The sequence below is a fragment of the Macaca fascicularis genome, chromosome 19 (assembly GCF_037993035.2).
Source record: "Macaca fascicularis isolate 582-1 chromosome 19, T2T-MFA8v1.1".
In the NCBI taxonomy this organism is placed as follows: domain Eukaryota; kingdom Metazoa; phylum Chordata; class Mammalia; order Primates; family Cercopithecidae; genus Macaca; species Macaca fascicularis.
In genome coordinates this window covers 11,374,125-11,388,341 of record NC_088393.1, presented here as the reverse complement: position 1 = coordinate 11,388,341, position 14,217 = coordinate 11,374,125, and the positions used below count along the sequence as shown (strand labels likewise).

Sequence of the window (14,217 nt, the reverse complement as noted above, 5' to 3'; positions counted from 1 at the left end):
CTCGTTCCTGGACGTCACACTCCTCGATCTATCCAGGTGCCTGCCTGATGCGCCCTCTCCCTTGGATTGGACTAAATGGAGCTCTTGGCTGTCTCTAGGTCTACCCCGCCGCTGCCTTCCTCACCTCGGCCAATGGCAGCAGCCAGGCAGTGCCGGAGCTCAGGCCCAGGTACTCAGGGTCACCATCGGTGTCTTTCTCTCTCATATCCATGCCCACCAGGGCTCTGCCTGACTCTTCTACCCAGAATCTGCACCCTTCTTCCCTATGGGGTGTGGCCCCATCATCGCCCACTTGGACGAGGCAGTGGCCTTTGCCCTGGTCCCCGGTCTCCCACCCTCTCATACTGTTTCCCTCTCAGCCACCAGAGGGCGACTGCGAGCACCTGAGCCAGGTCCTGGTTACCCTGTGCTCAGAACTCTCCATGTTCCCACCTGACTTGGACCCTGCCTTCATCCTCGTCTCTGCCCAGAGAGGTCACCTCTGACCCAGCACCGGAAGCATCCCTGGCATTTGCTGTTTCTCACCCGACTCCCTTTCTAGAAGGTCGGTCCCAAGGGCAGGGGCTGCTGACAGCCAGGTGCTCAGTGAAGGCTGTGGAGTGTGAATGAGGCCGTTGGTCTTCACCCCGAGCCCTCCCCGGGACCCTGGGGCCCTCACCTCTGCTCCGTGTTGAAGATGGCGAACACGTGCTTGTTGGACATGAAGCCCTTCTCCACGTCACGTATCTTGAGGTTGTCCAGAGGCAGCATGTACTTCTTCTCTTTCTCCTGAGGGTGGACGGAAAAGTTACCCTGTGCTGTCCACGTGACAACTCAGGATGCCCCAGGCCAGAGCGTGCAGCGTGCGGCACCACCGGCCCTAGGGGCTTCTCAATGCTGCTGGTCGCTGCTGTGGATGAGCCCATCTGCCAGCCCCTCCCCGTCCGTCACTCTGTCCCAGCCACGCTGCCCTCCATGATGCTCCCTGAGTATCCCAGGTGGGTTCCTACCCCAGGGCCTTTGGACGACCCAGGCCACTGCCTGATCCAGACACCTGCATGGCTCCCTCCTGCCCTAACTCCACCCGCACCTTCCCCACTTCCACCCTCCTTTCCCCGCACACAACACATCACGTATTCTGCACTTGTTGACCTAGGTGCCCGACTGCCTGTGCTTATTGACCTAGATGGCTGACTGCCACTGGACTGACTCAGTTTCTCCTGTTGAGTTCACTGCTGACATGTGGCTGACTGCATGCGCAACCAAACCACCCCTCGCCTTGCGTGGAGTGAGTGGAACTTTTATCTGGGCTCCATCTTTGAAACGAGCCTAGGAGTGAGTTACCTCTGTGATGCCATTTTACAGAGGTGAAGACTGAGGCAGAGAGGAGCAGGGCTGAGATTTCAACCTTGGCCGCTTTAGGACATCTCAGGGCTGGATAGCTGACGCCTGGGCCAGGTGCTGCAGAAGTCTTAGTCCCTTTTTTTATTATTATCATTATCATTATTTTAATAGAGATGGGGTCTCACTGTGTTGCCCAGGCTGGTCTTAAACTCCTGGGTTCAAGCAAGCCTCTCGAAGTGCTGGGATTACAGGTGTGCACCACCACACCTGGCCCTATCACTTGCTTTCGAAGGTTGGCCCTGTTCAGGAAGCACCAAACAAGTGCCGGGCATGGCTGCCCAAAATGCTAGGGGGCAGCTCAGAGGAGCTGGGCCCCTCAGCCAGGGGCAAGGGTCACGGAGTCACGGAGTCTGGGGATAGCACCCTGGAGCCCCATGCTCACCCAGTGACATGTGTGCCCACCCGCCACAGCAGCAGCTCTTGGGGACCCATGCCATGCACTGCTTCATCTCAGTTCACGGATCCCTCCCAGCTCAGAAAGGGAAGCTGGCTGCCCAAGGCCACATAGCAGGCAGTGCAAGCCACAGCAGGACTTCAGAGGCCAGGTCCCTGTGACCCAAAGCCCAGTCCTCTCCACAGTGCCCCTGGCCTTTCTTCTCCCTGGGCCATCTCTGGAAACTCCTCTCATGTCCCCTCGCTGTGCTGCCCCAGCACAAAGCCTAACCTGCCTGCCGCCTCCAAGTTTAAGAGCAGCCACAGTGACTGTGGAGAAGGCGGCTGGGGCTCCCTGGCAAGTGGGGGCCGGCTGGGAGTGTCAGGACTTTGCAAGGGAAGCCAGGATGAAGCAGTGGGCTTGGCACATGGGCTCAGTCTCAAGGCGTTAGGAGCTCAGCATGGTTGAGGTGATGCCAGCCCTGCCCTTTCCTGGCCGTGTGCCCTTAGGCAAGCCACTTCCACCATCCCCCCATCTGCACCTCGGTTTCCTCATCTGTCCAAGGAGGACGGAGGAGCTCGGTGCCCGCTGCAGAGCTGGTGCCCATGAGCACTCGGGATTTTCTTTGGTTGCTCTTGTGAGTGGCTCCAGAATTAGCCTTCTAGGCAAGGAAGAAGCAGGGCAGAGCATAGGAAGAGGGGCCCAGCAGCCGTGGAGGGAGCAGAGCGTAGAAGAGCGGCCCGGTGGCCATGGAGGGAGGGACGCCGCTGCAGACCCAAGGGAGGGAGGGTGTTGAAGAAGGCCTGTACCCCCCATCCCAGGCAAGGCTGGGTAACACAGGGCCTGAGTCCCTCCTGCCTCTCGGGGAAGAGTTTTGGGGGCTTTAGAAGGGGCCAGGAGAGGGGGCTCTGCAGAAGCCCTGCCCCCCACCCGGACGTTTGCCCAAGGGCCTTTGCTGTCCTGACTCTATCGTGTCATGCAGCCGGAAGCTTCCGTCCAGCGGGGCCAAGTAACTGAGTCACAGGCCGTTCCAGCTAACGCCACATCTGGAACTGTTTACAGTGCGATTCTGCCCAGAAAGCAGTGGCCGCCTTCCTGGGGCTGCCGGCACACACACTCGCGCACACACACACGCGCGCGCGCACACACACACACACACAGAGGCATGTGTGCGCCCCTCCTCCCCACCCCCGACCCCCAGAGAGTCAGACTTTCTCCTGAGCCCAGAAGCCACGATCCCAAACCCTGCCTCCTGCCTCCGCCTCCCCCACTCTTTAGGATTTCCTGAAAACCCAGAACTTTCTCCAGATGCAAGCCGGCCCCAGCCTTGCCACGTCAGAGGGGACAGAGCGGATCGTCTCGGGAGGAGTGGTGGTTTCCCTGGCTGCTCAGAGGTGCTCAGGCGCGGCCTGGCCTGGTGGCTCCAGCGTCTGCCTGGGGGGTGCTGCGGGATGGACAGCCGGCCTCGCCAACCCAGTGTTCAGACTACCTGTTCAGGAGGCTCTCAACGTGTACAGTAGTCTGCACATTGGTTAGGCTGGGCTTGGGTGAGCGGCGCGTCGAGACAGGCCCCCCAAACTCGCCGGCAGGTGAGTGTCATTTTCCACCACCCCGTTTCCCACTGCGGTGAAGCCTGACATAGAAGATTCGAGGGCCTGGGTGGGAGAAGAGGTGCTGGGGAAAGGCAGAGGGAGCCCTGAGGCCGGCCGAGGGGTTGGGGGCCCTGGCCCTATCAGTCCGCCATCCCCACCCCATGGCTATAAACGTCTTCTCGTTTAATCTTTAAATAAAGAGATACCGATGTCTTGCGTCCCACTGAGGCATCTAAGAGGGTGGCCTGATCCTCAGGGGTGGCTGCCACATGTGTGACTCCAAGGTTCCCTGCTGGGATCCTAACTTGGGTGGTGGTAGGGGACACGTTCCATGGCTACCCCCTCCTGACTAGAGCCTGCTTTGTGTCTGGGGCGCACACAGTGCCCCTTTCACAGGTCGGCTGTTTCTCATTACGGCCGGTGCCCGGCCCTTCTCCCACCGCTGCTCCAGACTCCAATCTGGGGCTCCACAGGAGGGTCGGGGGCTCTGGCTTTCAACCCTGAGATGAGGAAAACACGAAGGGCCCCTCATGTGAGAGAAGAGATCTGACAACCAGACTTGCAGTGCTGCCAGGCAGAGAGCCGGCAGGGTAAGGTTCAGGCCCAGAGGCTCCTCCAGGGCTCGCCGCCCCAGGCCTGGCACTCCCACCCAGGGGACCCTGGAAGGTCCCCACAGCCCTAAGCTGAAAGGCAGGGGACCAGCTCTCAGCCGGCCCGACAGCCCACACGCCACAGCGCAGGCTGCTTTCTGACTGCAAGGAGGAAAGAGGGGAGGAAAGTGAAGGGCACCCCACCCCACCCCGGCCATTTTGAGGAGCCATCCGATCCGGACACGTGAGTTCCTAGAGGAGCGTGAGGCAGGGAGAAGACTGCAGACCACGCCTGGCCCCACACTCCTCCCACATCCCAACCCCATGAGGTTCGCTGGATCTGAGGTTCTGGAAGGTTCCACAGGGACCCCAGAAATGTTTGCATGGTGGCTCAGCAGACTCCACCACCCTGGGTTAAGAAATAGCACCCCAGAGTCCCGCAGAGGCCTCAGGGCTCCTGAGGCTTCCGGAACATTCCAGAGATGAGCGTCTGGCCTCGTGTGGAGTGGGATGACCCTTTCACCCCAGCGCCCTCGGTCAAGGGGACATCAGGCCTGGGCTGGGCGGAGGTGTCTGGATGTCGGGCTGGGGTGTCCCTCAGGTCAGGGAGCATGGGCCTGCAGACGTGCACCGGAGAAGCGTCCACCCCAGAGGGGACCCTCCCCCGCTCCCCGACGTGGGGCAAGTCACTGCTCAGAGCCTTAGACGGGGGTGACCACAGAGCCACCCAAATGGCAAGCGTGAGGGTTTCCTCACGGGGAGCAGGGTTCTCCTCAGGTGTGGCCTCAGTGGGCTCTTAGCCAATGAGCCCAGCACAGAGCAGGGGTTCACAGCCACGAGGCCCTCCTCTCTTTGCTCCTCCCTGGGGCCAGCCGGGGCCCTCCAACCTGCCTTCTCTCTAAGCCTGGAACTTCCAAGCCAAGTCCTGCCTGTCCTGGGGCTGAAGTGGCTGCCAGCAAGCCCCCAGTCGGGGGTACTCCCACAGGGCATTCCCTCAAACCCAAGGGGAAGACAGCCAGGCAGGGTGGCTCCAGGGGACTCAGGCAACCCCAGCCTCTCCACTGAGGTTGCCTGGACTGAGCTGGTGGCTGTGCCATCCCAGGGACCATGGGGACTGGCCAGCTGGCCCTGCACCTGACACAGCCTCCAGCTCCTCCTCTGTGAACTAGGGGTAGGTGGGTAGGTTCCCTCCTACAGAGAGGAGCTGGGAGGACTTGATACTGGTAGCCACCAGGACAAAACCTGGGACACATGCGGTGAGCCAAGCACAGTGCTGGGCTCAAGTACCAGAACTCCCCCACCGGCTCCTGCAGTCCAGAGGGGACAGGCCACAGTCCTGTGGGGAGACGAGACACGAAGGGTTGATGCCACTCAATCGATATCCTGGTGAATTCTGGGTGTCAAGCCCCAGCTGTCATGCTCAGAAACAACCAATATCCACTTCCTTCTTAGAAAGTGCTAGAACTATTAGCTGGACTCACAGTTCCCACACACAGAGGCCCTTCTTTCCCTTCTTCGGGCTGCTAGAAGCCACATGGTGATGGGCATGGGGCAGCCATTTTAAACTATGAAGGGAACCCTGTGTTAAGGTGGCAACAGGAGAGGCAGAGCCAGGCCCTGGACAGCCTCGCAGCACAGGATCACCAAGCTCACTGAGACGTGAGCAAGAAAGAGACTTTATCTCTTTAAGTGCCTTCGTTTTGGGCCTCTATGACAGACGCAAATCCACTGCCCACGTAACACAGCCATGGCTCACAGGACAGTCTGCAGTCTTCTCCCGGAGCAACCGGGACACTGAGAGAAACACAGCTCCCTTTGCCAGGGACTCTTGAAAGCCAACCTGGACCTCATCAGAGCATCAACAAGCTGTCACACAGAAGTGGCTTCGCTTCCAGGCCACTAAGCCATGGTTACGTCAGGAGAATTAAGCAAGAAATGGGTTGATCAGGGCCATAAAAAAGAATGAGATCCTGTCATTTGCAGCCACATGAATGGAACTGGAAGCCATTATGTGAAGTGAAATAAGCCAGGCACAAAAAGACAAATCTTGCATGTTGTCATTCATATGTGGGAGGTAAAAAAAGGTAGAAGAGGGGATCTCACAGAGGTGGAGAGTAGAAGGATAAATACTAGAGGCTGGGAAAGGTAGGGATAGGTAAGGGGTAAAGGGAGGTGGGCTAATGGGTACAAACATACAGTTGGAGAAAAGGCATTAACTTCTATTGTTCAACAGCAGAGCAGGGTGACCACAGTTAAGACTATAGTTAACAATTGTCTGGTGGTTTTTTTTTTTTTTTTTTTTTGAGATAGAGTTTCATTCTTGTTGCCCAGGCTGGAGTGCAATAACACAATCTCGGCTCACCGCAACCTGTGCCTCCCGGGTTCAAGCGATTCTCCCACCTCAGCTTCCCAAGTAGCTGGGATTACTGGTATGCGCCACCACGCCAGGCTAATTTTGTATTTTTAGTAGAGATGGGGTTTCTCCATGTTGGTCAGGCTGGTCTCGAACTCCTGACCTCAGGTGATCCACCCGCCTTGGCCTCCCAAAGTGCTGGGATTAAAGGCGTGAGCCACCACGCCCAGCCTATTTTTTTTTTTTTTTTTTTTTTTTGAGACGGAGTCTCTCACTCTGTCACCCAGGCTGGAGTGCAGTGGTGCGATCACAGCTCACTACAGCCTCCATCTCCTGGGCTCAAGTGACTGACCCTCCCACTTCAGTCTCTTGGGTAGCTGGGACTACAAGAATTCGCCACCATGCCCAGCTAATTTTTTTTGAGTTTTAAGAGACAGGGTAATGCTATGTTGCTCAAACTGGTCTTGAACGCCTGAACTCAGGCCATCCTCCCACCTCGGCCTCCCAAAGTGCTGGGATTATAGGCCTGAGGCACCGTGCCCGGCCTTGTATATTTCATAGTAGTTAGAAGAGAGGACCTGAACTGTTCTGAACACAGGGAAATGAGGAATTCCAAAGTGACAGACGCCACAAACAGCCTGCCGTGAGCACTACGTACTCTGTGCATCTAATAAAACATCAGAGGGACCCCATAAATATGTCAAACATTATGGATCTTTTTTTTACACAGGACAATCAGGAGGGATGCTGGGTCAGCATGGAGAGCAGGGGCCGGTCGGCAGTGTCCTTGCTCGAGGCCTGCCCCCTCACTCGCAGTGAACGAGTCCCTCCCATGACTCAGCACTCAACACTGCTCCCTGCAGTCACCATCACCCAGGGGCCTCTCCACTTCCTTCCCATAATGACGAGCATGTGGGGATCGTTCTGCACACTGTGGCCAAGCACCGCACAGTGGGCAGGGACCATTCTAGCCCACTTCGCAGATAGAAAAACCGAGGCCCAGAGAAGCAAAGGGCCTGACTGAGCCTGTAAGTGATGGAGCCCCTGGAGGCTGGTTGCATGCCTGAGCCCCTGACCCTTAGGCATGGTCTCTTCTCTTGAGCACGGGGCAGTCGCAGTGGCACTGGAGGCCAGGGCCTGTTTCTAGCCTGCCAGTGACTCTGTTACCCGCCATATCCCTTTTGCACTCTAGGAGCTGGCCCCATGGGGGCCAGCTACAATGTGAGTCTTTTGGCACACAGTGGCTGCTCTCCAGCCCTGGGTTATGGTTGTGTTTTGTTTGTTTGCTTGCTTGCTTGAGACGGAGTCTCGCTCTGTTGCCCAGGCTGGAGTGCAATGGCACAATCTCGGCTCACTGCAACCTCTGCCTCCTGGATTCAAGCGATTCTCCTGCCTCAGCCTCCTGAGTAGCTGCGATTACAGGCACGTGCCACCACTCCTGGCTAATTTTTGTATTTTTAGTAGAGACAGGGTTTCATCATGTTGGTCAGGCTGATCTCGAACTCCTGACCTCGTGATCTGCCTGCCTTGGCCTCCCAAAGTGCTGGGATTATAAGCAGGAGCCACTGTGCGCGGTGGGTTATGGTCCTAGTGGTGACTCTGGGGCCGAGTGGCGCAGTGACTGAATGAGTTCTGCCCAGAGGGAGCGCCCACCCGCTCTTCCCTGGCTGCCCCACCTCCCCCAGCAGCCCTGCTCCCACCTGCTACTCACCTCCTCATCCTTGTACCAGGACAGCGACTCTGCAGTCAGCACAAACCAGTACTCCTTGGAGCCCCCCTTCATCAGGCTGATGTTGTTGATGGTCAACCAGCCCCTGCGGATCACCTGGGGGGAAGCGCGCAGCTTAGCGGAGAACCTCGCTCCGCGCCCCAGCCATCCCCCAGCGCAGCAGCCACGCCCACAGCTCAGTGGGAAGCCAGGGACTGCGATAGACACCTCCAGCCCCGAAGCCCAGGAAACCCAGTTCCACCCTGTGCCAAGCATGTCCAGCTGGAAACCAACATGGGGTGCCACCTGGGCAGGTGGGCAGATTCACTGGGTCAGGGGCTGATGGGGGACAGAGTCACGGAGGCCTGACAGAAAGGGGTCCACAGGAGGAGTCCCTGGGGCTTGTGTGTGGGGTTGTGGCAAATGAAATGTGACATCTGAGGAACTGCACTTGTTTGCGTGAGATAAGCTTCCAAGGGTGGCATCCACACAGAGGGCTAGGGTCAAAGGTGTGAGCCCAGGGGCCTTCTCCAAGCACACTGAAGGAGCGCGGCTCATGTCCCAAGCTGGCTGCAAGCCTGGTGGTCGTCCTTTTTACTGACACATCAGGGTTCTGGGCTGGGAGACCCCATGGATGGGGATCGTGTGGCTGTAGGTGTCATCTGAGTGGGGGTCAGAACCCAGGCCTGTTCAGGGACTCACCTGACAGCTAACGGCAGGCAGCCTGGGGGCTGTGCTCCCACGCTCCCTGGCCGCTGGAGGCATGTGTGGGCCAGAGCTCCCCACCCCCCTCAGGACAGGGGCCCTGGGAACTGCGGGAAGCACACAGAGGCACGCACAGGGCGGCCTGGGACCCAGGCACTGACAGACTTGGCCAAGCTACAAAGGGTGGGCTGAGCGTGGCCACGGACAGCTGCGAAGGGCTAGCGTGCGCCCCCTGGGGCAGGGCATGGCAGGGCATGGCACGACAGGAGTGCCAGAGATGGGGTCTCCAGGAATCCGTCTGGGGCCCAGATGCTGTCCTAGTCAGGGGCAGTCCTCTGGAGGGGCTTCACCCGGACTACCCTGACCCACCCCAGGCCTGTCATTCTGAACAGGGCCACCAGCCCACAGTTCCGGTGGCTCCTTGGTGGCTGGATGTGAGTGCTAAGCCCCAGGTGGCCATGAAGACAGAGGTGGCTAAAGAGTACCCAGGGACCCCTGAACCATGCAGAAGTCACTGCCCAGGCTGGGGACAGCATGAGATGCCACCGGGTGCCCCTTGTTAAGGCCAAGGGTACGGACTTCTCCCTCCGTGGGATGAGCAGACAGGACTCTCACAGTTGTTTGGAGCAGGCAGTGACCCCTGGCATCTGGCCATTCACAGGCTGCCTGGTGGTGGGTGAGGGGGCTGAGGCCAGCAGCCCCTGTGAGGTCACAGCATCCCCTCTGGGAGTGCAGTGACGAGCTCTTCCTGGTCTGCCCAGGAGGTCCTGGTGTTAGCATCAGGCCTGGCATTCTGGGAATGCCGCCATTCACCCGGGGGAGCGGGGTGGGTGCACTGCCTTGTCTCAGTCCAGGGCTGGGCACAGAACGAGTGCTTAGTAGGCCCTGGTTCCGTGACTGAATGACAACCAGGTGAGGGAAAACAGGGAGACAGGCTGTCAGCGCTCCCCCAGAGAAATGTGAGGCCTCCATACTCCTAGGCCTGGCCTGGATCCCAAGGAGAGGGATGTGCCCACGCACCCCTCGGTGGCCTGGCTCTCCTGCCTCCAGCCGGGCTTAGTGTTGCTCAGAGCTGGAGGACAGGGCCCATGCTACGCTTTGGGGTACATGGCCACAGGGCCAGGGCACTGATCGGGGCCATGCTGGGGATGGCACACCGAGCCTCGGGGCAGGAGGTCTGGCAGAAGCCCTGAGGTGCCCTTCTCCACATGGGTTCAGAGACAAAATCTCACCCCAGGGAGCTGCAAGCTGTGGGTGGCGAACACAGGCACCGTCAGCCATCCACAACTTGTGACCCAGAGAAAAGGGAGGGGCCAGGCCTCAGCAGAAAGTCAGGTTTGCATCCAAGGGACACATCCCAATGGGACTGGGCTTAGAAGAAAGTGGGGGTGGGAGAGACAGAAGAGGCTGCAGGCCGTCGCGGGCTGGGGTGCACAGTGACAGGCAGGCAGGCACATGGGGCGGCATGGGCGGCAGGGCAGGCAGGGGGTGGCAGAGCAGGGATCCCCTGGCAGGCTGCTCCAGCCTCTTTCCTGTGTGAGGGTCCTGCCCCGAGTCTCCCGGGGAAACCACAGCTGGGAGACCCAGAGGCCACGGCCACACTCATGACAGGGCTGGGCTATGTGGCCTCTGGTAGGAAAAGAGGAACACCTAACCTCTTGGGGTGCAAGGGAGAAGCAGGTTCCTGGCCTTGGCCTGTCAAATTCAAGGGGACTGGGGGAAATACGTGAGGAACCTGAAAACCACAAGCCTAAGGCCAAATGATTCCTCCCGTCACTGCCCCCACCCATGGCCGTATCTGCACCACCCAGGCCCTGGGAGCAGCAAGGCCCTGGCATAAGATCGGCTCAGCTACAAGAAAGACCCTGGGATTGCCAGAAGATCCCTGCTAGAGGGCAGTGGCAGGGATGACCAGTGCCTTGGTGGCTGGCAGTGGGAGAATGTCCAGCAAAAGTGAGCCCCTGCTAGGACTGGAGGCCCAGACTGTGCTGTCCAAGTGTGAGAGCCGGGCTGAGGCCAGCTGCCTAGAGGCGAGCTCCTTGAACTGGGCTCAGCTCTCAGATATGAGTAGCAGGCTGCTTCCCACTGGGCTGGGCTGGACTGGGTCTCACGCCCATCTTACGCCCCACACTGAGCCCCAGCTGAGGGCTGTGCACAAAGGAAGGAGGTGTTACCCACAGCAGGGACGGACAGCAAATATGATTCATCTTGGGGGCCATGTCAATCGACTGGTACGAGATACCTGGAGCACTGTGGTGAGAATTCTGAGCGTGGCAGGAAACGGTGCTAGGATCAATTAGTGTTGCCTGTTACAGGCAAAGGATAGGAGAAAGGGATAAGTGCAACAGAAGAGTCTCATCAGTTTATCCGGAGGACAAGAGGCAGCATCTAGGAAAGGGGCTCCTGATTGACTAGTCATGCCTGCCATGCGTAGAGAAGAGGGTATCATATGGGGAAAAAAACAATACCTTGATAACTTAGCCACATCTGCTATAGAACAGGAATGCTGGCAAGTTTATTTGGAAAGAATGCCAGGATTGATTAGCAATGTCTGCCATGGGCATGTGCTAGAGGAGCGGCATAAGGCAAAGAATGCTGTATCAACTAGCCATGTCTGCCATGGGCACAAGAGGGGAAGATTTCTGCCATGTGGAAAAATATGCTCTGATCCATGAGTGACATCTGCATAGGAGAGAGGAGGAGGAGGGGCAGTGCCAAGAATGAATTCTGGTCTGGCTTAAGCGAGATCTTCCACAGTCAGGGATATGAGGGGAGGCAGGGGCAGTGTGTAAGTATTTGCCATCCCTGACCTACAGGAAACCAGGAAAACCTGCCAGGAACTGGCTGCAGGAGTGTGCCTTCAAGGGTGGCGGTTCAGTTAGTGCCTGTGTGAGTCAACTTAAACCCAGGGCAACGCGCAGTCCAGCGCCGGCTGTGGCATGGGGTTTCTAGGTTAGCTTGATTTTTAGTATTTTTGTTATTTGGAGGGGATGGGGAACAGGGAATGTTAAGGGGTGGGTGGGGTCTCCATCACCACTAGATTCTCTAACGTTTGCTACCACACTAAGCATGTACTTACCAGGATCTCCCCCTTTGAATATGCAAAGTTAGGGTTGTGGGTGAATCAGGGAAGAGCAGGCAGAGGAAAAGAGATGGAAGGGACGTGAAGGGGACAAAGAAAAAGCAGGAAAAGCACAAAAACAGGAGAAGAGAAAATCAGGGGAAAAAACAGCAAAAGAAAAAAATTACATGCTATTAATCATATTCATGGTGTTAATATTTAATTCATTATCATCTCAAGAAACAAAAAAGCAACAACATATGTATTACCTACAGCAAGCGCAAAAATAAATCATGCAATGGTTACGTTCCTCCTTCCAGTAGGCTCTATGATCGTGCAAGATACACGGCGGAGTCCCCGCCCCCACCCCTGCCCAGTGGGGAGAAGGGAGGGACATAGGCGAAATTTTGCAAAGATTATGGGTTTCCTTTTTTTTCTTTTTTTTGAGATGGAGTCTCGCTCGGCCGCCCAGGCCAGATTGCAGTGGTGCGATCTCGGCTCACCATAACCACCATCTCCTGGGTTCAAGTGAATCTCCTGTCTCAGTCTACTGAGTAGCTGGGATTACAGGCACCCACCATCATGCCTGGCTAATTTTTTGTATTTTAGTAGAGATGGGATATCACCATGTTGGCCAGGCTGGTCTCTAACTCTTTTTTTGTTTTTTTTTTTTTTTTGAGATGGAATCTCACTCTGTTTTCCAGGCTGGAGTGCAGTGGCACAATCTTGGCTCACTGCAAGCTCTGCCTCCTGGGTTCACGCCATTCTCCTGCCTCATCCTCCCGAGTAGCTGCGACTACAGGCGCCCACCACCACTCCCAGCTAATTTTTGTATTTTTAGTAGAGATGGGGTTTTGCCATGTTAGCCAGGCTGGTCTCAAACTCCTGAGCTCAGGCAATCCACCCGCCTCGGCCTCCTAAAGTGCTGGAATTACAGGTGTGAGCCATTGTGCCCGGCCTATTATTAATTTTTAAGACGAGGTTGCATTGTATTGCCCTGGATGGTCATGAACTGCTGGGCTCAAGTGATCCTCCTGCCTTGGCCTCCTAAGTAGCTGGGGTGATAGGCATGAGCCACCACAACCAGCTCATTTTTAAATATGATTTGTAGAGACAGGGTCTTTCTGTGTTGCCCAGGCTGGTCTCAAACTCCTAGCCTCAAGTGATCCTCCCACCTCAGCCTCCCAACATGCTGGCATTACAGGCGTGAACTACCATGCCCAGCCAAGAGTCAAGTTCTAACCCTGGCCTTGGATAGCACATACGGTCTTTTGGGTGGGTAAAATGTGCCCACTAGGCCCTGCCAGAGTATCGGCTCTTAGACCATCTCCCAGAAGTGTCTATTCCTAAGTGGCCTCCAGAGGCCGAGAGAGCAGATGGCCTGGTACTGAGGCTGTGGGGGCGCTTTCCACAGGCCGAGCTCCATCCCTGGGGCTGGGCTGTCATTTAGTGTCCTCCCACCCCCCAGGGTAGAGTGGCAGGCTGCAGAGGGGTGTGCTACCTGATTGGGGATGGCTCTCTTCTTGTTCAGCTGCGTGCTCCTCTGCTGGGCACTGAAATCAAAGAACAGACAGGGTTCATGTGGACAGGATGCTGAGGGGGAAGAAGGGCAAGAGGCGCATGTGGCCATTCTCTCCCTGGGGACCAAGTGAGCAGGCAGAGGCAGAGGCAGAGGCAGAGGCAGAGGCAGAGAGAAGCCCCCTGCACACAAGGAGCTGCACAAGGGCAACGGCCTGGGCACACGGAACAAGAAAATGTATCTGGTTCGATTGAGGCTTCTTAGGCCCTCAGCTCAGCCGACTTACTAAAGTGTTGGTTACTTCCAGATGTCACTAGGATCCCGGAGTTTCTAAGAGGAATTGTGAGAAGGTGTTGCCTAAGATGACTGCGGTGGCGCAATCACAGCTCACTGCAGCCTTGACCTCCCGGGCTCATGTAACTCCCCTGCCTCAGTCTCCCGGGTAGCTGGAACCAAAGGTGCACACCACCAGGCTCAGCTAATTTTTGATTTTTTATAGAGATGAGATTTCGCTATGTTGCCCAGGCTGGTCTTAAATTCCTAGACTCAAGGGATCCACCTGGCTCCACCTCCCAAAGTGCTGGGATTACTGGCATGAGCCACTGCGCCCGGCCCTTCTTCCTACTCTTCTCATGATTTGATCCCAACACCAGCCTGTAAGTGGCTCTAACCACAGAGCCATCCAGTCCTCGACATCAGAGTGTGGGACAGCTGCTGGCCATGAAACGGCACGTATCTTGCACGACTCCTGACCCAAATTTAGAGGACATCCAAGGTCTACAGGGTGTGTTTCTATAAGGTTCCTATGCAGCCACAATCCCAGATCTCTTTTCTTCTTTATCCATCCTCCTTCCTGGCTAGTTCATGCCAACATAGACAAAACCCACTATATTTTATATGTGGACACCTACTCCACCACCTTACGGTTCCAGT

At 56.9% G+C, this 14,217-nt stretch overlaps 1 protein-coding gene across 20 annotated transcripts in view; it reads right to left on the bottom strand.

The window, feature by feature from the left end:
* DNM2 (dynamin 2) overlaps positions 1 to 14,217 on the bottom strand; it is a 110,053-nt gene that overhangs the window by 7,869 nt on the left and 87,967 nt on the right. For 10 of the 20 annotated variants that reach the window (XM_005587967.4, XM_005587971.4, XM_005587973.4 and 7 more), the window contains 4 exons: positions 13,267 to 13,318; positions 11,784 to 11,795; positions 8,003 to 8,116; positions 659 to 768 (listed from right to left, as the gene is read on the bottom strand). In XM_005587967.4, the coding sequence (XP_005588024.1) occupies positions 659 to 768; positions 8,003 to 8,116; positions 11,784 to 11,795; positions 13,267 to 13,318 (288 nt within the window). The remainder of the gene's footprint in view (positions 1 to 658; positions 769 to 8,002; positions 8,117 to 11,783; positions 11,796 to 13,266; positions 13,319 to 14,217) is intronic. The other 10 variants (XM_074025889.1, XM_074025891.1, XM_005587975.4 and 7 more) reach the window with 1 other exon arrangement.